The sequence below is a fragment of the Platichthys flesus genome, chromosome 4 (genome assembly GCF_949316205.1).
Source record: "Platichthys flesus chromosome 4, fPlaFle2.1, whole genome shotgun sequence".
Classification (NCBI taxonomy): domain Eukaryota; kingdom Metazoa; phylum Chordata; class Actinopteri; order Pleuronectiformes; family Pleuronectidae; genus Platichthys; species Platichthys flesus.
The window spans coordinates 12,056,271-12,080,784 of NC_084948.1; the positions used below are offsets into that span (position 1 = coordinate 12,056,271).

Sequence of the window (24,514 nt, forward strand, 5' to 3'; positions counted from 1 at the left end):
AAAGTTCACTAAAACTCTGTATACTGGAGTCACGTAGTGGGACAACAAGTTAAAATGAGATATCTTTCATCAGAATGTGTCTCAACCTCACTTCATGTGTAAAATAATGAGCTAAATCAATGTGCTAGGTATTCATTGAACTATTAACTATCAATTGTTAATTTTGATTTAGTATCACTTTATAATGCCCTAATCCAACAGCTGCTACAGGTCATTCTTTACACACTACCACTTTCTGTGGAGCTGTTAATAATCAACCACAAATTTGCTGGTGTCAAATATCTCCCTTTACACAAGTCACCTGATCCTGAGCACTGTACAAACAAACACACACACACACACACACACACACACACACACACACACACATATCCAAACCCATAAACGCATGCACACACTCGCGCATGCACACCTAAGAGATAAAGTTCTGAGCTGGGCGGAGATCGGTTGAATTGAGGTAATTACATATGATGCAGAGTATGAGAAGGAGAGAGAGAGATTCTTATCCAAAGATAACATTAAGCAACAGTCTGAGGACAACGGTGTCATTCATGCAACTCACAGCTGCAAGAAAAGAAACTGCTCCTGGGAAAATCTTTTCACTGTGATCCTAGAATGAGGAGTTTTCTGTCAGTGATCTCTTTTCAGTTTTGCCGGATAGATTGATTTTCTTTAAACGACTCACATAATCACATTTCTACCTGCGAAATCACTCCTGAACACCGATCCTTCCCTCCTTCCCTCCTTCCCTCCTTCCCTCCTTTCCTCCTTCTCTCTTTCTCTGTCATAACCTGCAGATGAAGCATTACGGTTGAGTAATCTTTCAACTGCAAACCTTTGTCCACCATTCAGAGAATGACGCAGGGCATTATGTAACTGTTCATTGGAAAACGTTTCCTTGGAAAAGATAAAATGCCCTGTGGGTTATTGCACCTTAAAGTCTGTAAACTGAGCGTTGAGCCAATATTCCACCCATAACCACCTCTTCCAATGAGAGTTACCAACTGTCTGAAGTGTGTGTGAGTGTGTGTTTGTGTGTGTGTGTGTGTGTGTGTGTGTGTGTGTGTGTTCTGTGTGTAAAAAATGAAACCAAAACGCTCCCTTGGTTTTTCCACAAGCTTTATGGGTGTGTTTCTTGGCAGTGTATCTCCAGATGATTAACTTTTATAGCTGATCAGTCAAAGGTTAAAGGTCAAGTTGAACAAATATATGGGTTAGTGCCCTTATGGTAAGTGATGCTATGAAGATAAAGTCCCAATGAAGACAGAAAATGTTGCCATGCATTCTTACATTTTTTTTTCCAGATATCAATACATGTTATAGGGCTACAGACATGATGTTTAGCTTAATTAGCAAATAATCTCTGATGATCTTGGCTTTCATCAGCTCCTATTTATCTGCCTATCTCAGTTTAAATACCAGACAAAGACACAGACACTAAACATCGGTCACTTTTCAAAGTAAATCCCCATAAAGACAAACCAGTTGCATGTTTTATGTGCTAGCTGAACGATGTATTGATGCTAGAGTGTGTTATCAGAACAAACCAGCAAATCACTGACAAATACTGATTATGACTTAAACATAACAATAGTGAATACAAGTTAAATGAATAGGAAAGATGACTAACTGTCAATTTCTGAGAGAAAATAAGCAAACATTTTGTTTTAAATGAAGTGAAAAGGGTATAATATGTTAATCAGTCATCATGCATATAAGTCATGACTGTTGTGCAATCAGATTATTATCAGTTTCTCCTCCGAAACACCAAAACAAATCATGAGGAGAAATAAGGCGAAACAGCAGCGTCAGTCAGTCAGACTGAGGAGGGAAGGAAGGAGGAAATGTTTGAGTCGTGACATCAGCAGCCGAGTGGAAGTGCTATCCTTTTATAGCCATGTTCTCTCCCTCTTGCACATTCCTCAGCTCCAGAGCTCAATCCAAACCTCCTCCTCCTCCTGCCCTCATTTCATACAACATCACAGCTGTGAGGCAAACACGGAGGACAGGGGGGGGTAGAGACGACGGAGGATGAAGAGGGCGGGGGGTAGAAAATGGTAAACTAGAGGACGCAGGAAAAACTCCCTAAACTCCCCTCTATCCCAGCCGTCCTGACCACTTCCTCTGCCCCCTCGCTCAGCTTTTACTTTCACTGGCTGGTGTGATTGAGCGCCGGCGGAAGAGCTGAAGGAAACCATGACAAAGTGCTCTATATTTCCTAATTCACAGGACAACCATTCAATAAATGTGTCTTGAAAAGCCCCCTAGACTCCCGCATAGTCATCAGGGGGGGGGGGGCGTGATACGAGTCAAACACAAACCCCTGTCCTGACATGGAGTGTTTCTTCAAGCGTTATGTTCGTAACACTGCTAATAAGGAAATGCATGTAAAAGTGAGAAGATGGGACTGTCAAGGTGTCAAGCATTTAATGTACCCACCTGTACGGACGTGTTATAAACTAATTGCAGTGACCTTCCCATTGTACGGAACAGGAAGTGAATCTAGATGTGTTTGTACAAGTAACCTACAAAGCACAAACAGCTACCGTTGGCTGTGGCGCAGATATTAAGTGACTTGGATGGAATCCAACTATTATGGATTAGGTGCTGATTTATTAAGACATGAAAAGTGCAACAATATACTTTATTCACACAAATCAACTTAGGTGTCAACAACACAAGTGGTTCTTTAGATGCTGTCACATTCCCCAAGACAGATGTTGGAAGCAGTGAAGAATCTTACGTCCCTACCAGAACCATTTTATTCTCATAGATGATCCTTTATATTGAGGAAATATGGCTAAAACTTATATTTGGAACGAGGAAAATAAGGATTTGGGAAGCTAACTTGAAGACATTTCGCTTCCCTCAAATACTGTGCCATAATTACATTTTTATATTGCCAGAGAGCAATAAAACAAAACTGATACATTGAAAACACAACTGAAAAGGCATATACAAGTAACATTTACAATAATATGTAATATGTATATTTATCTTATTAATTTCCAATTTAGTCATTGCAATTTCTTTCAATTATATTTTCAGTATTCGAAAAAATGCAACTCAAACTTCACTTCACTGACATAGACTTGGAGCACAAAAGGCTGAGTTTCATCATATTCCTTGACTTTGATTAAAGACAAATAACTTGCTTATCTATCTGTCTGTCTGTCTGTCTGTCTGTCTGTCTGTCTGTCTGTCTGTCTGTCTGTCTGTCTGTCTGTCTGTCTGTCTGTCTATCTATCTATCTATCTATCTATCTATCTATCTATCTATCTGTCTATCTGTCTGTCTGTCTGTCTGTCTGTCTGTCTGTCTGTCTGTCTGTCTGTCTGTCTGTCTGTCTATCTGTCTATCTATCTGTCTATCTGTCTGTCTATCTGTCTGTCTGTCTGTCTGTCTGTCTATCTATGGCTATTTGTCATTTCACTGCCTGAACACATTTTGCTGACCTGGATCAGTGACAACATGACAGCTTGTTTATGATTTAGATTCATTTAACTTTAGTCTCCCATGAGGGAGGTGTGCCACCCACTGCAGCAAACACTCATGTGGTTGGTATCAGAAGATAAAGACCAACAACACCAGTTGTCCAGATTGCAGGCCTTGTTGGTAAATGATATCCAAACTTTTATGAACTTTGTGCCTGATGTGATGGGTTGCACCAACTGTTGGGCAGAGGAAGAAAGTCCCTTCAGACAGTTTCACATCTGTTTGTTTTATTAAAATACATATTTCACAACAGGCTGGCCTGTACACGTTCACTGCACACTTCCTGTTCACGCTCAGTACATGCTTCTGCTTTTAGACCTCACACTTCCTGTTTTTTCTTGATGCGGTATGAAAATAAATGAGCCCTGCGTCAGTGTGTTTATTAACCACAGATGTGTGACCTGCACAACAGAATAATAACATCTTTATGTCATGGAGAATAGATAATTTTATCGTCTCAGACATCAGCAGAGGAAAGAAACAGTTTATTACGTGTGTGTGTACGTCTGTGTGTGTGCATCTGTGTGTGTGGGTATGCATAAGGCCTACATTTGATATAGCATTGACTATGGTTACTGTTGTTTTATGGATAGGAGCCATCGCCTGTATGGAAATCTGATCTCTGTTCTATTCCTTAAAAAAAATAACGCCAATGTTGACAAACTCTGTTTTCTTGTCGATGAAAACCAAGTCCAGTGTGTTATTTCTTCTGGATGGAAAAATCAACATGTTGGCGGGGCCTGGGTAAAACTGTCTTTGGGTTGGCATGGTTCAAATCCCCAAGAATGAGAAATCCACCTGGGTGGGCTGTCTGTTTCTCGCTGACAGCCTGGTACAGTTCACTGAGTGCCGCCTCTGAGTTTCTTTTTGTCAGTTTTGAACCAGTTCTATACAGAATTGGTTTCATATAGGAACCAACCCACCAATACACCAAGTGTGGAGGCATTCAAATCCAGACTTTGGTTCCTAGTAGTTTCAGAAAAAGTTTCAGTTTTTAACAAGAAATGTCCTTTATGTACTTGCTCAATGTAAAACATCACAAATGTTTATCCGATTCCTCAGAATTCATTGTTAAGATGCTGTCATCCGTATTGCGATCGTCACTATTGGTCACAGACCCACAGTGACGTATCCACAGAGAAATATTAGCAGAGCTAGAGTTTGTTTCAGCTCTGAAAGGTGTTAAAACATTGCTGTGGTTTTATGGCAGGCCACTTGGCTATTCTAGTTCACAGTCGCTGCTATCATCACAGTTGTTTCCGATGCACCACCAAAAAGCAGACAGATACATTTAGAGACTAGCTGGTGAACACGGGTTTTGCAACTATCGGGGGCCCTCTGAAGACGGGCCAAAGCTAAAAGGAGAGAGTGAGGATTGGTCTTAAATTCATCAGGTAGATACAAACACCACTCCGAATGAATGCTTAGGTTTAAAATTATACCATTACTTAAGCCTTTTCTCCACTCGTCAATAAACCTACTAGACACAGGTTTTAATCAGCTCCGTCTCTGATTGGCAGCAATGTAAATGTGACACGGAGGTGAACATCCTAATTCGGCAAGACAGCGAGGTGACAGAGCGAATCAGTTGCCTGTGTGTCTGTGACATCGAACACAACCTACTGCGGTAGAAAAACAGAACGGCTCCTTCAATCCTCTGGAGAAATTCAAAGTTTTTCAACAGTTTTACCCGTGTTTCAAAAACCTCCATATACATTCTAGTTATGGTGTAAAAGTGCTTTCAATGTCAAAGTGAATCGGCAGCTCTTGTCTAAGGAAAGCATATACACCATATTAGACATTGTAATTAAGATCATCTCACAATTTCACATCTTTCAGCAGCACAGAGACACAAAAAGGTATCTGCAAAAGGTATCAATATGTTTATATTATAGATATTTACTAAAAGTCTGATTTATTTATTGTATTGTTTGATTTATTAATCCCATTATATCTTTATCTTCTAATTATTATATGACAATTGTATTACATATTTAGCTAATCAGCTTTATTAGGCTCCATATAAAAAGTTACAATAATAATTTTTCCACGAGTCATAATATCACACCTTTTGATATGATTTTATTCCTCAGAACGCTAAAGCCCCTCTGCTGAGGGAGCAGTATCATAGCTCGGTCTACTTCTTGTCTGTGGACGTGTTATTTTAGCTCCAGTGTTTTAGTCTTAAGCTAAAATCAGCAGTGGGCTTGTGGCTGCTGAGCCAATTCATGACACAGCACACACATCTTAGCCTGGGGGACAATAGGCCTCTCTGTGAGGAAGCGCTCACACACACATATGCACATATACACACACTGCTATGTTTAAACAGGTGGGCAGAAAATGAAGTGGTTAGCGAGGTGTGTGTGTGTGTGTTTGTGTGTGTGTCTGTGTGTGTGTCTGCACACGTCTTTCTGTAGTTATGATGACTGATTTTAGTTCAATACTATAATTTTGACGATATTTTGACTGGTCCTCACAAAAAGGAGAAGCGTTGTTTTAGGCTTTAGATGGTTTCAGGGTTGGAAATAGGTTTGGTCTAGTGTTAGGCTTTGGCATTTAGTGGTGATGGTTAAGGTTAGGCTGAGGGGCTAGGGAATGCAATTTGTCAATGAGTGTCCTCACAACTATAGAGAGAGACTGGTGTGTGTGTGTGTTTGATTATTGAAAGGAAAGGAATGGATAAGGCGTATGTGTGTGTTTAGCCTTGGCCGCCCTCCCAGGAATACATACCACAGTGACACTGGCAGTGCAGAGACCAGCAGAATTCCTTCTTATGAAAATAAGCATCATGGAAACATAGAGAGAGGAGAGGAGAGGAGAGGAGAGGAGAGGAGAGGAGAGGAGAGGAGAGGAGAGGAGAGGAGGAGACAAAGGCAGGAATATCACAAAACTGGAGATAAATGGAGTTCACTTAAACACCCATGTAATACCTTGTACATAATGTATATGTTATAAAACAGTAACCATAATAATAAAGATAATTCAGTTTTTTTATTTAGTATGTACTTTATACAACAGGTGTGGACTCAATAGCAAAGGAGGAGGCCTTCGTGGGACATGTACAGGCTGAAGGCTGAATCCAAACTTTAGTCAATCATCATTAAACCTGTAGTTGTTGTTTTTTATTCCAACATTAAAGAGAGTTCCTGAGCACAATGTTAATGTTACATCCGCAGCACTTGATGATATCATCTTAGCTTACTGGGTTATATATAGGGCGAGCTGTTTTTTTAAACCTTGACCCGGCTGCTTTGTTAATACTTCCTGTGCAGTTCTCAGTGGATTGTGGGATAATTTAGTCCAGGAATCTGTTTTTTGAAAGAGCAGATGACATCAGATAACATCCCTGACAGAAACAGAACATTACTGACTTCAAGATGGTTCTTATTAACAGCCGAGCAACAAGTCGAGTGACTAAATCCACTTCTGAACAAAAGATGTTTTGACAACGCAGATCATATCTTTTTTTATTCAATGAAATCATAATCATAATGTTTTTTGTGCGAGTTCTCATTTAGTTTTATCTAATTTTCCTCATGAAAAATAAGCATTATTCAAGACAGTGTTACTTGTCACACATATACGCAGTTTAGTTTAAGGAGTTTTGTCCTAGATTACACCATAGTGTGCCAATGCTCATGTTGAACATATGCAGAACTCTACAAATCTCCAGCTTGGGATTTCTCAATCACAATCGTCATAAGAAAGCGGTGGTCAGGAAACCAAGCAAATACCCTTACCACACACACATATCATGCTGAGGCAGCAGTCACACATGTGGTTCTGAGCCGGAACAGCTTATACTGGGAAGTTACTAACGGTCAGGCATGTGAGCTGTGTGCATGTATACATAGAGATGGCCTGATGAGCTTTTGGGAAGTGACTTTGTTGTGCGTGAGGCATTGACGGCTGTAAAAAAAAAAAAGAGGAAGTTTGGCATCTGGTGACGCTGGGCCGACGGTTTGGCTAGCGGTCCAAACCAAGTGCTAATGAGCGCCCTTTAACAACGGGAATAAACTGATTGGGGATAGTGGTTGTTCCCAGAGGTGGGAGGTTTCTCTGCTCCTATTTGCTCCCAGGAGAATGTGGCCCAGTCTCTAGGTATGCTTTTACCGCAGCTTTACAAACACACACACAAACCATTTATCATGACATAATGTTTACATTTCTGTGGCTGGAGAGCTCCTCGGGAGACAGAGGAGCACATCACCTAGAAACGGCTTCCAAACAACAAAAACTGAGCCTGGACGAGTGGATGTGATCATTTCTGTCATCGCCCTTTGACTTTTCAGAGTAAAAAGACACTGTACATGTTTACACTATCATTTCAAAGATGTCAAATTAGCATTCTTTACGAGCTAGGATGAGTATTTACAGTTGTGTATTGTTTATGTACTGTAACTATTCACATGTATCAGGCCATTTCCACTGATAGACATCCAGTAGTGGGACATAACAGAGTACTGTGCTTGAGTACATTTGTATCCACCTGTTCTTTGCTTAAGTTAATATATTTTCAGGTATTTTACACTTTTGCTCCACAACATATATCAGCAGCTATCTGTATTTCTGACTTCACAATGCATTACATTACATGTTCATGTTGTTTTACTTATATCAATAACAAGAGAGGAATTTGTCCACTGATCCAATCAGAGGGGGCAGGTAACATAAGACCCCGCCTCCTGCAGCAGCATCACATGATGTCTGTATATTGTCTGTATTTCTACAAAGCTTTTCTAGTCTAGATTATGGCTCAAATTGCTTTACAGTACCGTTTTTCCATTCACGCACACATTCGAACAGTGCAGCTCTCTGCCACACAACACTCCCACACTAACGTCACTGGCGAGGTTCAGTGTCTTGCCCACGGACACTTCAGCATTCGAAATGGGGTCAAACTGTTGACACTCTGGTTTGTCTATGACCCATTCATAGAAAAACCAGTACTTAACTAATACTTTAAGTATATTTTAATAGCAACTGCTTTCTTACCTTTACTCAAGTATATATTTTCAACATGGTACTTTCATGATATCCACTTCTCTGAGTACATTTTTGTAAGTTATTTGTACCTTTACTTAAGTTTGATGTTAAGTTTTTGATCCACCACTAATAGACATCTCATAAAATGTTTGATTTGAAAAATCTTAAATATGTCTGACCTATTTGCAACTAGTTTAAAGAAGAATACATTATATTAGTTATTATACAATAATTCTTAGCAAACACTGGACATTACATTTTAAATTGTACAGCATACATACACATCTTTTATTAGGAAAATTTGGATTCAAGCACATGCAGACAATCACGTGGCGAAACAATTGGAAACTTCACTGCTGTAATACGCAGACAGTATACATGCACGCTGGTACAAAACATGGAAACTAAGTTGGAACAGGAAACAGTGTGGTGCAGCACAGACGGCCATGAGACACAGACACCTATGTATTGTATACGTACATACACACACACTCACACACACACACACACATCTGAACTCTCATACCGATTATTACAAGTTTCCTGGATACCAACGTGCTGGATAAATAAAAGAAAATGGAAGACGTCATTTGATACCAGGCTCCAGATCCATCAATATCCCTCTGATCAAACACACCGATCAATATTATGAGGTGTTGCCTGGATACAGTTGAATGAGCGGAGTGTGAGAATATACAGACCAGCAATCATCCTTTGGAACACATTCAGCTGCAGGGAGACATAAACACACACACACACACAAACACTGACGCTCACATCTGCACATCAGCAGCTATTGCAGCATTCCTACTCTTCAAACTGGGTTAGTGGAAAAATATTTTCTACCCAGAGTAAATTTCACACAAACAAACTCATAAACTTGATTATACCATCATATACAACTTCTTGCACACGCACGGTGTAAAGTGAAGGCAGAAAGAAGGTCGCATGGACCTATCGTGCCCGAGGTGACGAGAGGTTGGAATGTGATGGGAGTAAGAAACACTTTCATGCCAAATACATCAATTCTGAGGGAGTTCGAATATCCGTACATACAAATTCATGCCCCACTTCTGTCTGAATCGTAAACAGGTCACATGCTGAGAAGAACGCATGCTCACAACAAGTCTGCATAGATTAACACACTCATAACACACTCACACAGACACACACACACACACCCTGAACACCCTTTCAATACAATTTCTGCAAGGCTGCAAGGTGAACAGGCATCGCTTATAGTAAATACACATCGAATTTTATCAATCTGTATTATTGCTCAATTTACCAAAACGATCATATAATAAAACCAGAGATAAACAAAGTAACTGTTTAAAGAATCATCCTTTTCACAGTCACACAAGTGAACATGTTATCTACGCACTGATGTCTCTGTCCACAACAGCAAACAGTAATGTTCCCTTTCTCAAAAACTACGAATTTAGGCAGAAAAACCAATGAACCAACACCACAGTTCTACGCACAGAAATCCCTGACCCTGGGCAAAGTAGCAGCTCTTTAAACAGCTCCGGTAAATAAATATGTTGCAACATGGACTCTTATGACGCTCGTTGTGCATTTGGCTGAACGGCGTCCAAACACCTGACATCACTCCGCTGTCTGCCCCTTCATACCAGTGATCTCGCTCCTCTCGCAGAGGACGCCAGATGTGTGAGGTAATGACAGGAAAAACCCTCCCCTATAAGATTTTACGAAAGTAGATATGTTTAAATGACTTTTATCGTTATGTAAAGTCTACTTTGGGCTGGATTTGTTTCATTAACTTAAAAGACAAACTGTTAAAATCACATTTATGTCTCTCTCATAGCAGCCAACAGACTCTCTCTTCCACTTTACACCTGACAACACACACACACACACGTGTCTTTATGACTTCAGAGGGCATTACATTGATTTCCCCTAACCCTAAGCTAAACCTAACTCTTACCCATCATTAACTCTTGTCTTGAACTTAAACTTTAATGATTTACCTTATTGGGACTTGCTGGACAAGTCTTCAAAATATGACTGTGAAAACAGATTTACGTCCAAACTACAAGAGTAATACCTGGGCCACACACACATACTCACACATACACACACACACACACACACACATACGCACACACACACAACCTATCTCTAACCTTTACCAGGACAAATCATTCCTTGTCTGACCTTAACCCAACCACAATTCACTTCTTACCACAAACCTTAACCAGGAGCTCAGAACTGCTGTTTTGTAATATTGGGACCTGGCCTTGGTCCCAATGGGGTCAGTTTATGCAGGAATAGGTCTATCTATTGAAGACACTGACAGAAACACAGAGGTCTGATTAAATCCCTCTGTGTGGAAACAAAGATTTAACTATTCCATTTAGTTTTTCGGTTGAAGAGACGCTCCAGGAACTGTTGCTTCATTCACATACTGTTGGAGTGGCTCACTTCCAGAGGCAAGGGTTGTGTCAGTTCCACTGTTCGGCCCTGAGCCTCAGGCGGCCTCATGTTACCTGCACAACTCTGACTCCGAAAATCTAGTTCTTGCAGGTCTATGATAATATGCCCATAGAGATGAATAAATACACATGTACAGCGTCAGATAACACATGGCGTTTCTCCTTTCACTAAATGGAAACTGATTTTGTCAAATTACTGAAATATAACCGCCTCACTGAGGTCCAAAGAACTTATATGGAAATAGTGCAACAGCTCCTCTCGGTGGTGAATCAGACGGATTCTATGTCTGCATGTGTTCATGCTCTTTATCCCTGTTCACTTCCTGTCTGTACTGTTGCTTCACCAATCAGCTGTTAATTTGGTTCACCAGGGCAGAGAAGTCCTTTAGAAGCTCCTGCCATGAGGTGGAGAGGCCTCCAGGAAAACTGCTGGATTCAAGCTGGCTATTTATTTTGTTTGTCTTTCAATATTATTACATTACATTACATGTCATTTAGCTGACGCTTTTGTCCAAAGCGACTTACATTTTTAGAACACTCAACATTTATGAGGGGACATTTTAGGGGTTCAGTATCTTGCCAATGACACTTAGGCATGCAGATGGGAAAGAGTGGGATTCGAGAACACCCGCTCTATCCCCTAGGCCACGCTTTCCCCAATATAAGAGATCCCATGGTTTGAGAGGCTTTTAGGGTTTTCTGACAACTTTTGGGAAATTAAACAATATTGTGTGAAGTACTGTAAATGTTTATTAAACAAAGTTTGTCACAGGGGTATTGTTTAAACTCACACCATCAATCCATCTCTCTTTCCCTTGCCGTGGCACTTTGTCTGAGCCAAACTAAATCTCAAAGTGCAGATGAAACACATTTTATGATTAACCAAAACTAGTGAGTGGGCCGGTCTCATCAGAGCAAAGCATCAATCTCGATATGATTATAGTACATCCAAAAGCCGCCCTGTCACACTGTGAGGTTTTAGCTCAGAAAATCCTTCTCTCGGTTTAATGAGCTCACTGTGCAGAGGGGATGACAGCAGCATAGCCAGAATACACCAGCAGTGGGCAGTAGAAAGCAGCAAATACAAGATCCTTGTTTGATCATACAGAGGATGTAAATGTACAGTTCTCTTCTACCTCTGTTTTGCTACCAAACAATGTGAGCTTAATATACACTTTATATGGCCTTCTCTAACAATATGTCACACAAGCCACATCTATTCTTCTTTGTAAATACAAAAGACTAGTTATTTACAATGAATACAGTCAACTGTGCAATCAGTTAGCTTGAACATTATTACACCATATAACTAATACTTATAAACAGAAGATCTGAATATGCTGTAGCAGACCCCACCCTCTGAAAAGCCTCTGCTGTTGAGCGATGGGGTCGGGTTCACATCCCAAACATGTGAATGTTGAATGGGTAAGAGACAGTGGACCTGTGCAGCCCAGTGAAGCACAACAAACACACAAAAACGAAATGATAATTTCTTTGTATGTTTTTATCAAGAAAGAGCTCTACACAAACTGAGTCAAGGGAATACATTATTATTATAAACAGGATTTGAAAAGATGAATAAAATGCTAGAATAGGATAAAAACATATGAGTGTCAATAAACTAAGATATTATGAATCATTTTACATTATAACGCAAATGTATACACTAAAATGGAGGGATCAGTGTCATATTTCTTGCCAAAGAGTAGTAGAGGAAGCACTTGAACATTCTACATCAGTAAAAGTACAAGTAAATAGATGAAGATGTATACTCAAGTAAAAGAAACACATTGTCTTTTCTGCTAAGTACTTTCTTCTGAATATATTTAAAGTTAAAGTAGCCTAGTCCGGAATGCAACTTTCCAATACATTTTTATGGCTGAGTCTCGGCCTCTTCCAAATCCATTTCAGGTGCTTCCTCGTACTCTGGCTGCAGGAGGCAGGGTGTAACGTTACCTGCCAGCTCTGGACCAATCCAGAGTAGAAAGTAACGATATCTACTGATATATGTAGTTGAGAAAAGTGAAAAAGTACCTGAAAATACAGATATGTGAAAAATTGATTTAAGTACACTAATAATGCATTGTGTTACATCCCATCAATGCTAAACTGAGACAAAGAAACCTTTCCTCACAGTTAGAGTATAAAAATACTTATCTGCTGTTGGACCCCGAGTTTACACAGCATCACAAACATTACATTACATTACGTTTAATTTAGCTGACGCTTTTATCCAAAGCGACTTATAATAAGTGCATTCAACCCCGAGGGTACAAACCCAGAACAACAAGAATCAAGAAAGTACAATTTCTTCAAAAAAGCAAAACTACAAAGTGCTATAGGTAGTGCCATTTAAGTGCTACTTAATTGTTAGTTTTAACATTTTATTCATGGTATAGAGGAAGAGTTTTGTTTTTAGTTTGCGGCAGAAGATGTGTAAGCTTACTGATGTCTGAATGTCCATGGGGAGCTCGTTCCACCATTTAGGAGCCAGGACAGCAAACAGTCGTGATTTTTAGTGTTTAGCTCGTAGTGAGGTAGCAGCAAGCCGATTGGCAGAATTAGCAGAGCGGAGTGAACGGGGTGAACAGGCTGGGCTGTAACGTTTGACCATGTCCTGGATGTGGACTGGACCCGATCCGAACACAGCTGACTCCTCTTTTTTCTAAAACACTGTTCAAAGAACGAACGTCATGACTGTCACACTCTCCCTCCACCCTGACTCATTGTCTCCTCCTGCCCTGTCTTCAGACATTTGTCACTGTTCTCTTGTTTTTCAACCTCCGCCGTCCTTCTCTCTCCTCTCTCCTCTCCTCCTCTCCAGCTTTCTAATTGAATCCACAGGAGTGAATTCCAGCAGGCAAGAGGAGAGGCTGCGGGAGGGGTGATGTCAGAGGTCAAAGGTTGTGTTATGACCCTTGCCTGGTGAGTAGAACCCTGCTGTGCAGTGTGTGTGTGTGTGCATGTGCACGCATGCGTGCATGCGTGTTTGTGTGTGTGTGTGAGTGTTTTTAAAACAGCAAAGAGGGTAACTTGTTGAGTTACTTCTTATGTATTTATGCATAAACGGACATTCCAGTGCAGTCACTCCGGTTATCATGTTTATTAATGAGGCGCCAGTCATGTCTTCATGCTGGTTCGTGGCTCTGTACAATACACAAATTTGATGTCATTGAACTGCTTTAAAGATAACATCCATTCGAAAGAAATTTAAATAATTTTCTCCCTTTGACGTAGATAAAAATTCCTGAACACAGTATCGTAAAAAATAAGTTATGTCTTAATGTAAAGGTGGTGTAAGCTATTACATCTCGTACACTGAGAGCAATACGATTTCACTGTAAGTAAAACTCTCCTCCTAAATTACAATCTGAACCCCGACGACCATTTGTTAGAACAAACATGCACAAATGCACACTTTCTCTCTCTCTCTCTCTCTCTCTCTCTCTCTCTCTCTCTCTCTCTCTCGACGAATGGGGCAGGGGGTACATTGTGATAGAAGGAAGGTGCTGAGGAGGAGGGGGTGAAGAAAAAGAGAGGAAAAGAGGAGCAGATGTTCATCAGTTCTACAGACCCCCTCCCGCTCCTCCTCCTCCTCCTCCTACCTCTCCCTTTATTATTTGCCTGGTAATAGTGGCCTCTTATCTGAAGACGCCTGTTTGAGGCTGTTGAGGAATGACTTCTCTTAATCATCCGAGTTTCAATGGGCTGAGCCTGCAAGTGTATGAGTGTTTGTCACTCTCTGTTACAAACACACACACAAATGCAAATGGTGCTATAACACAAATGTTTTACTCCACATATTGTCTGCAGATTTCCACACATCCACACACACGCACACATACTCTCAAAAATACACAAACTGTTGACAGTGTATGGTTGCGTACAACCCATATGAAAATAGAATAACAAGCTATTCAAAATATAAAGAATATGACTTATACACATATGTGTATAACATGGTATATTAACTGACTCTCACTGGGCATACTTCCCATTCTCCCTTTTTTCGGACAAACTATAAATTACTTCATCATTTCAGACCATTTATTTAAAAAAAATCCTGCAGGATTATGTGTGGAGAGGCGGCACCCTGCAGTCAGCAGTCTTTGGGTAACCCCACACCGCCGTGTCACCTCTGTAAATCTCCTCTAATATCCAACAGATGTTGCATGCAGCAAATCCCACTGCAGGAAAGGTCATGGGACAGAGTGAGGAAACGCGTCCCAGGAACCTATCTTTATGTATCTGCTCGATTGATCCCAAATCTGGAGATAAACCTGTTTGAGCATGGAGCCAGTCTTACTACTCCACCTACAATCCTCCAGTTCCTTCCTCTCTTTCTTTCTCTCTGCGCACTCTCTAATTTCCTCTTTTTTCCCCTCTAAATAGCCCCCAATCCTGCCCCTTCATCCCCCACCTCGCCCCCATCTCGTTCCCTTCTATCTCACCCATTCACCAGCCCCTCCATGTGTGTGTGTGTGTGCGTGTGTGTGTGTGCGTGTGTGTATGGGGGTTGAGTCGCGGAGGGCGGGCCATTAGTTTGTTAGTTGGTTCTGCAGCTCATTGAGCTCATTGTGCTCAGAAGGCCCCTCTATCCCAGCTGGACTCAACAAGGAGTGCCCCCCCCCCCTCCTTTTCCTTCAGAAAGCCCCACCACCACCTCAACTCCACCACCCCCCACCCCTCGCTGCACTCTCAGTAATCCCTAACTCGTCCCGAAAAAGGAGATTTGTTTATTGAAGTAAACTCGACTCGCTGACCAAAAAGCTTGTTTACAGATAACAGTTGTTTGCTCAACCAAATTAACAGAAGGGCCTGGTTACCTCTAGGCGTTCGTGCTGTTGACATCTCGCTAACAGCTTGTTGTTCACAGTGGTGGTCTTCATCTCAGTGTAAACAGTAAACAATTAAAAATAAAAACAAACAGGACTAAACACTTAAAGGCAATCAGCTGAATAGCCCAGCATTTCGTGTGAGTTAGACCCGAAAAGTCAGTCGCAATAGAATTAGGCCTTGTTCCCTTCTAAGCATTAAAATGCATATGGTTGTATGATGAGAAGACACAATATCTGGATGTGGTCAACAAATTAGTTCCTATACGTAGGATGTTGCTGTGGCCTGGTTGTTAGGATATTGTATAGACATGAACTTCTGGGAAATGCGTCCGTCTGAGTATTTCTGACAATCACAAGTCAGAGCTTACAATCAAGGAGGATTATTAGCATAATTGGCTTTCTTCATGGAAGACATTTTGTCATGTCACAGTAGAGCTGTTTTCAAACATCCATGCCAAACTATCTCCCACATTTTTCAAAAATTGCGTTTCATATGAAGAATGCAGCAGGAGACTGTCCGCATTAGAAATGTCAACAACATTAGGAACATTTCTGGAGCTTTCAGCTGACGGTTGGCATCTGATCATGCACGAGGTAGGACTTGATGTATAATTCCACTGCTGATATCACTTGTTTTCGTCGATAGTCTATTGACACTGGCAATAGACCAGTAGATGGGCGTCAAAGCCCCTTTTTCTCATGCTGACCTCTTCAGTGGCATATTGTACGTGTATGGATCCTCTTTTTCATTCTAAGATATTTGTATTCTTCCAGTTTTCCAGTCTGTTGTAGACTAGAAGCGTCATAAACGTCCACTCTGAAATTTTCCAGTAATTTCGCTCACCACAGTAACTTACTCGACCATTTACATTTACATAGACCCTTCAACACTATATTTGGACTTCAGTGTATCGTCTGAAAGCAGAATGTCTTAAATCCCCTCACAGCCAATCGTGCATAATCTACAACATGAACAAAAATCATCTTATCCACCCATACAGAATAGATTTCTATTTCTATTAGTTGGAATTCATGCGGGGAGTCGTGTGGACCTTTTTCACATGTCCTGGACACTGTGGACATCAGGACACCACAGGTATGTGAGGAAAAAAACAACTCAGGTTAACGTACAAACTCACAAGTCAAAACACGGCTGGATCAGACAACCCTCAGGCTGTGGAGCAGTGGAGTATACCCATACCATTACATCATCACAAACAAGAGGGGAGGGGGTGTTGAGACCCTCTGTCAAACACACACAAGCCCGCATACACACATAAACACACACACTCACACACACACACTTAATGGTGACCACTTGGCTGGACCAAAACAAAGCTTTTCGGCTGGCTTTGTTCTCAGCGGAGCTCATCTTTGTAAAGGGGCCTCCGAGCGCAAACCAGATTTCTTCTTCTACTTCTTAAAAATACACAATCATGTTTCAAAGCTACATTACAGTACATTCCTCTCCCATGCACACATATTTAGATAGGTGGTAAATACCCTCTATGTTAAAGACGTGGTACTTTTCTTCTATGCAAACATCCTTGTGAGTACAGTTTGAGCAGGACCTTCCTCCAGAGGGGAATCAAACCTTTATATCCGGCCACAAGCTCCACTGAACTTTATGCAGAACAAACTGTAAACTGTTTCTCTCCGTGAGGCTGCCGTTAGCTGTTCACCAACTCGACAAGCCGCTGTGGGCATGCTGCTGCAACGCTCCTTACGATCCCAGAGGTGTGACAACTTCACTCCTGGCAGACCAGCGAGGGTGTGTGTGTGTGTGTGTTCTGAAAAGTTCTATCTTTGTGAGGACCAGACGTCTGCAGTCATGTGAGCAGAATGGGCCCTTTATCATCCTTGGCAATATTCTTTAGGCTCAAATTTAGGGTAGTATGTTGGGTTGTGATTATTGCGGGATTTGAGATAAATGTAAGCTTTGAGTTTAAGGTGAAAGCAATTTGTTTTGACAGTTCCCTTGCAAATGCAGAGGAACAAGCCTGTGTGTGTCTTTGAGTGTGTGTTTGGAGGGAGTGGGGCCGTCTGCTACTCTCATGGCTCTGCGGTGGAATTTTTCACACATCCACCTTTACCTTTGAAATCAAAGTCTTGACTCCTCCGTGTCTGTCTCACAGTGATAGCCTGTCTCCATTCTGTCGCTTCTTCCCATATGTTCAGTTTCTTCTCTCTTCTGCCTTTTTGTCCCAGCTGTTGGCTTTTTTTCTTGTGGGTGTTTGTCTGCACACATTGTATGTTCCTTGCAGCTCCCTTTGTTCTGTAATGTTTCTTTAATTTGTTTTAGCAACTGGTAAAGAAAATCCTGAATTGGCCTCTTTGTTCGGAAGCGCACCAAAATGTAATGGGTTCTTTCCTAACCCATTCCACATCCTTTCATAAAGTTCTGGTCAAATGCTGGTCACAAACAAACAGACAAATAATCGGAGAGGGGTGAAAACTTGACCTCCTTGATGAAGGTAATAATAACATATTAGTGCAAGAAGGAATAAGAACATCAGTCATAATGATCAAACCTCAGGATGATTGCATGGGGCCTTATTATTTTGATAGCAAGAGTTATACATTTTCAGTTTATCAGACAGAACTTCTTATAACATCAAAGCCTCTGTTCCTCAGCCAAAGTGCTTTACAATCATGGAAAAGTAAGGTAACACAAGCTTGGATAAAAAGATAAATGTCATATGTATGTAGCCATGACAAAACATCTATATGTACTCTGTGCAAATTTGTATGTTCTTACCTAATATAAAGAGGTTCTGTCGTTTCTTTTAAGTTTACGGACTGAATTTTGTGAAGATTATGGCTTCTTTGTGGATCACTCAATCAAAATATATTTATATAGAACCTTTCATTCCATTCAAATCCAATTCAAAGTTCTTGATAAAACATAGTATGTTAAAATGAGTTAAAGACATTCAGATTTAGAGACCATTGCATACCAAATCAATCAATAATAGAAAATACAAAAATAAAAGAAAGAAAAACAAATTATTATTATTATTAAATAATTATTTTGTTATTCATATATATGTATATTTATACTAACTTTCTTTTAATAATAATAATACAAGTAATATTATTAAAGATTGTAATAATAATGACAATATTAATTTAAAAAAGACTACACAACAACAAAAACACACAAACCATATAGGTGGGTTTTTAATTTATAATTTATAAATCACTCTATACTGCACTTAGGTACTGATTTAAAGTATTGATACTATTTCATTGTCCACGTAAAACCTGCAGGTAAAACCACATCTCATCCAATGTTAAACTCAAGACGCCAAATCATGTTACTGCTTAAACTTTGTTGATAAGAAACGTTTGCCCTTTTCTCCAGTGGGGGGGAGGTGGCCCCTCAGAAAGTGGTGCACGGCCCTGGCGGGGACCCTCCTCAGACGCGCAGGATGCTGGGAGGGGCTCGCGGCTCCGTGTTAAATCCACACGTGGTCGGACCGTGGAGCTTGTTTGGCTCCGCAGACTCTGCTGGAAACTTCTGACCGACTCATGCCAGCGAGTGTCCCTGCTCGTCGGTCTATCACTGCGGGGACAGACGGGACCGGACCCGGCTTCACGAACCCAGCGCCATGCCATCTTTCCCCAAACTCGAGCAGCTGTCCGACCTGGAGCAGATGATGTGCGAGGTAAGCGAAGGAAAAGCAGTTAGTGAAAAAGTTGTGGAGCCAAAAGTTTGCTAGCTCTCTGCAGCGTGTTAGCTTAGCTGGTAGCCACGCTGCTAACTTTACGCCAATCGCTCCCCTCTTCCCTTTAAAAAAACCCAGCTTCGAATCTTTATCAACTTTATTCAGTTTGCCTGCTGGTGTGAGTTTGTTGATTTAAACAATCTCCGTTGGCCGTTTGACGCTTTAAAGTGGGTTAAAGCGAAGTTAGCATGGAAGCTAACTGGTCACAAAGTGAGAGCGTAGAGGAGGCTGATGTTAAAACTTCCTCGCAGCCCATTGAACTTCCTGCTCCGGACCTAGGTCACTCGTGTAACTAGTCTTGGTCGGACCAGTTTAGGTAGTAGCTTGTTACCACTGGTTAAACTGAAGTATCGAGTCATATCTCAACTCTGTTAACGAAAGACACGTTGAATGAGAACAGCTTCAACTTCCGGAGCAGTTGTTGCATTAAACAACCACAACTCTCGTGTTGCAGTTCCCTTGTGTTTAACCGTGCGACTGTACGTCAACTCCAGTAGTTTTCACTGGTTCATATTGTATCGTATGTGGTCCAACGTCTTAAGTTTCCATCACAGTAGAAGATGCTTGTGAAGTATGGGCACATCAGGATTTAACATGGTATCAGAGGCTGACGCTGGATATCCATGTTTATGTAAGAAATAAGATGGTTTTTTAGCACCTTTAGCTCAAATGCCTGCAATGGATTCATTACTTAAATTGTTAATTTCATTTTATCTCTTTGATTCGATATACTTGTAGGAAAGGAATATAAATGGTTAGGTAATCAAATCTTTGTTTTAAATTCACCAAGAACTTATTTTACACCAGATATTTAAGAGGAACTATCCCTATCAGATTATAAAGGACGAGTCTCATTAGACATTCTGATGTCTTAAGTTATCCTTATTTTCACATTGTAGACATTTTTTACAAATTTTTACCTTTTTGTTTTTAGATATATTCTACTATACAGTAAATAAATCGTGCTGTACTTAATTGTTAATTTGAGTGCGGCTTTTGTGACCATCATCCATAAATTTGGTTCTTTTGTAAAGATTTTTTTTCAGGGTGTAGAACACAATGGTTTCACAATGCAGCTTATATAATCAGCTGTACTTGTTTATATTTTTGAATGAGGAAAACGTATAAAAGTTAATATTTTAAAAACATCTGTCAAGGATGCTTAAGATAATTTGTAACCCTGTTGGATTAAACATATGTGGCCAGTTATGGCTATTTTGCATATGTCAATTGTAGCTTTGAGTGTGGAAATGAAGTTTAACAATTGGACTTAAAATTCATGTTTTGTACCCAAGAAAATTTCAATGGGAATTTACTATCTCTAAACCAAGAATGAGCTGCAGAGATTTTGGACATTCATTCTAGAGTTGTGCAGCTAATGTTGTGTTGTCTGTTCTTACAGCAGTTACTCAGTCTGGACCTGATGGAGCCCAACAGGCCGCCACCGTCCCTCAGCCTGGAGATGAGAACACCAGGCTACATTGGTCAGCCGCGCAGCAACACATCGTTTTCCCTCTCGTCTCTCTCCTCTCCCACTGATCTTTCAGAGAGTGTATTTCTGCCCTCCAGCCAATGGGGGCAGCAGTCAGAAAGCCCACCGCCCTCCCAGATGGCTAATTCCTCCCAGTGGGGGAAGTCGGCCTTTCTTGCCCTGCGCTCTGTCAGCATGGTGGAGACCAGCAGCACCACAGCAGCAAGTCTAGGCTGGCCCGGGACAGACTTCCAGCACTCCCAAAGTGACAGCCCCACTGCACTGAGCACTAGCTCCTCCCTGTCCACTTCATCTCTCTCCACTTCCTCTTCCTCCTCACGCTATAAGACTGAACTGTGTCGCTCTTTCACGGAGAGTGGGTTGTGCAAGTATGGCGGCAAGTGCCAGTTTGCCCATGGGCAAGATGAGCTGCGAGATCTCAACAGACATCCAAAATACAAAACTGAGCCATGTCGTACGTTTCACACCATCGGCTTCTGCCCCTACGGGATCCGCTGCCACTTTGTCCACAACGGTGATGAAGAAGAGGAGCAGCAGTCCTTCTCTCGTTCAACCTCTTGCTCCTCAAGCATTCCTCAGCAGCCACTTAGCTCCTCTCGCATGCACAGGCCCCCTCTGGTTAGACAGAGCTTCAGCTTTGCTGGGTTTCCCTCTCCTCAACAAGCCCTTCAGCACACACTAGCTGATCATCCCCCTTTGGCCGCCTCCTCATTCAGACCTGCTCCCCCGGCGTCTCCTCCTTCCTGTGCCGATATTACTGACCTCCTCTGCCACGCCTTCCTGGAGATGGACTCTGCCTTTGAGGCCTCACCTGCTGACAAGTTCCAAACCCTCATGGGCCCAGCCATCACAGCAGATCCCCAGTCTCCATTCCTCCCTTCCCCTGACTCCGGCTGCTCTCCCTGTGGGCCCTCACCAACTGACTCCCCTTCCCTGAGACAGAGTCCTGACGCTCCTGGGGTCTTTTCACGCCCACTGGGCGCCCGCTCCCTGTCCTACACCTCTCTGTCTGACCAGGACCAAGATGGGAGCAGCTCTGCTAGCTCGCTCAGCGGCTCTGAATCCAGCAGTGGCAACAACGAAAGCAATGCCCGACGTCTGGCAGTATTCAGTCAGCTCTCTGTTCCTGATGATCCTGCTGAGGTCTGCCTTTAGGCTGCAGTGTGCGGGAATCACAAACATTTACACTGACATACATTCAGACACAGACATGATGTCCCCATTGGACACAATACATACAGCACACACATGGTGCTGATAAGTTTTACACATAAATCAACATTCCCCTTTCACACACTGCCACTGGACTGACGCAACGTTCTTTGCACCGTTGTGGCCTTGAATGAAACTAGGACTTTATTGACAGAGTCTGAATGCTGACAGAGATTGGCTAAAACGCCGGTGTCATTTGCAGAAGGAAGGCCACAGTGATAGTGTGGCAAACGTTTGATGGTTTATCAGAATAAAATGTTAATTGAGCAGATGGCAATTAAGCTAATGTAATCACAGTGTGATTTGCCCCAGTGCCGTCTGTTAAGACCGACCACTCTGTTCAGATTCCACCAGCATCTACAGAGTGATCCTCAAAATGTGATAAAGCCAAAGACGTCTGTTATGTAGCACAAACGTTTTTTTATTATGGTGGGACAGACACATAATGTGTTTTTCAATTAAACACACACAGTATCTCAGTGAGTGAAATTATCCTTGTCTGAGGTTACGTTCAGATCACTGGCCTTGAACATGAATGTTACGTTTTTAAACGGCCAAAGTGCCTGTCATGTTATTTAAAAGGTCATGTTAGTGTTGAATCAAGATTTGTTTGGAGAGATGTGACGATGGGTGTGCAACTTATTTTTCCTTTCTTTTTTTTTTGTGACATAAGCTAGTGTGAGTTCAGTTTTGTTTGTTGTCACGATAACTAAAACTGTTGATCTTCTGTCTGTTGTGCCTTGTTGATAAACCTGCTATCAGTAAAACGCCAAATTACCAAAGTCACCCTGTCCCACGAGAGGAGGGAGAGGGACTCGGTTTGAGTTTACGACAAAAGCCACATGGATCATACTTTTTGCCAGTCTGATGTTTATGACATCGTTATCTGTAGGACTTGCCAGCAGGAAAAATTGGACAGATTTAATGGGCTTTTGATATTTGAAGTGTCAGCGGGCACTGCAGAACTCTGAGGGTCAAAGATAGACGACAACCGAAACGATGTGCCATCGCTCTGCGTCTTGTTTCATAATCTGATGTGGTGTAAGCTTTTGGCTCAGAAGTAAATATTTAATCAATTCAACTTTCTGTTTTTACCTTTGGCGAGGTTTCTAAAAACATCTGTGGTTTCTAAAATGTATTTTTTGATTCTTAAGCACAAACATTCCCAGGAGTGTGATTAATTTTCTTCCTCTCTTGTCCACAGGCAGCACTGGTGTCCCATGTTCGATGAATAGTCATGTTTGTCTCTCAGTGTTAATTCCTCCTGTTAAAGGCTTTCTACTGTTACGAATGTGAAGCGCAGTCACTTCCATGTATCCTGTTTTTCCAGGTCTGTTGCCTTTACTGTGTTAGATCCAGCTATTGTACAGTTAGGGTACATATGCGTAGAGTTTTAGAAATGTTACATGGCTGTTTTTTGTGTGTTTACGGTGTAGTTTAGTAGAAGAGCATACACTGCTGTTTCCGGTCTATTTAAAATCACCTTTTCATCGACATGTCTGATGCCTGTTCAGTGTTTAAGGTGATTATCTTTAGTAAATTAATTTCTTTAATTTATTTTAACGTATTTATAGAGTACTTTGAGTTGTTAATGCTTGTATCAAGTTTAATATATTTGGGTTTCTTTGACTTTTTTGTACCTGAAATAAAGTTTAGTTGTGTTTTTTTAAACTGTTCAAGTTTATTTTCTTTACACATTTACATATACATTCCTCACAAAGACACACACACACACACAGAAGCTTCTGCTGGGAAACGATTGAGTTGCTGATGCAGCAACTCAGAAGTTACAAGTCACATGTGTGTTTCCTTCCTTGTAGAATGCTGTTCTGGCGTATTTGCCACAATGTTGAAACATTGATGCGAGTTGCAGGAAGGCAGCAAACAGGAAACCATGTGAACCGTCACTTACGGTTTTCATTCTACCTAACACACCCATGAACTCCAATTTCAGAGCTTGGCCCTATAATGTTGACGTGAACAGTGTATACACAAAGGCACGTCACACACAATGAAGATAAACGCATCCTACTCGGAAGCTGCTATCTTATACTAGAGGCATACACTGATAATGGGACAGATGTTCACTGGACAGCAACACAAACTGGGTCTCAGAGGTAGTAATTGCACAATTGATATAAACCATCTAACAAACAGTTACGAGCAAAGTTTGTCTATTTGAAAAAAAAAAAAAAAAACTAATACCGGGACATGTACACTGGGGGGGAAAAGCTTTCAAGAAAACATTTTGGATTTATTCAAAGGGGCCACCATTAGTATCCAGACATCAAACCCCTCCTTCAT

At 41.3% G+C, this 24,514-nt stretch overlaps 1 protein-coding gene across 1 annotated transcript; it reads left to right on the forward strand.

Moving 5' to 3' along the window:
- Positions 1 to 19,066: 19,066 nt before the first annotated feature.
- Positions 19,067 to 23,881, forward strand: zgc:114130 (uncharacterized protein LOC570332 homolog). The gene is made up of 2 exons (XM_062386185.1): positions 19,067 to 19,446; positions 20,909 to 23,881. The coding sequence occupies exons 1-2, from the start codon at positions 19,390 to 19,392 to the stop codon at positions 22,151 to 22,153; spliced, it is 1,302 nt and encodes a 433-aa protein (XP_062242169.1). The 5' UTR covers positions 19,067 to 19,389; the 3' UTR covers positions 22,154 to 23,881.
- The last annotated feature ends 633 nt before the right edge of the window (positions 23,882 to 24,514 follow it).

Excerpts from the sequence above, each read along its gene's own strand:
- zgc:114130 (XM_062386185.1), top strand. The coding sequence starts at position 19,390 with ATGCCATCTTTCCCCAAACTCGAGCAGCTGTCCGACCTGGAGCAGATG. Across the intron at positions 19,447-20,908 it reads TGGAGCAGATGATGTGCGAG|CAGTTACTCAGTCTGGACCT; the intron begins GTAAGCGAAGGA and ends CTGTTCTTACAG.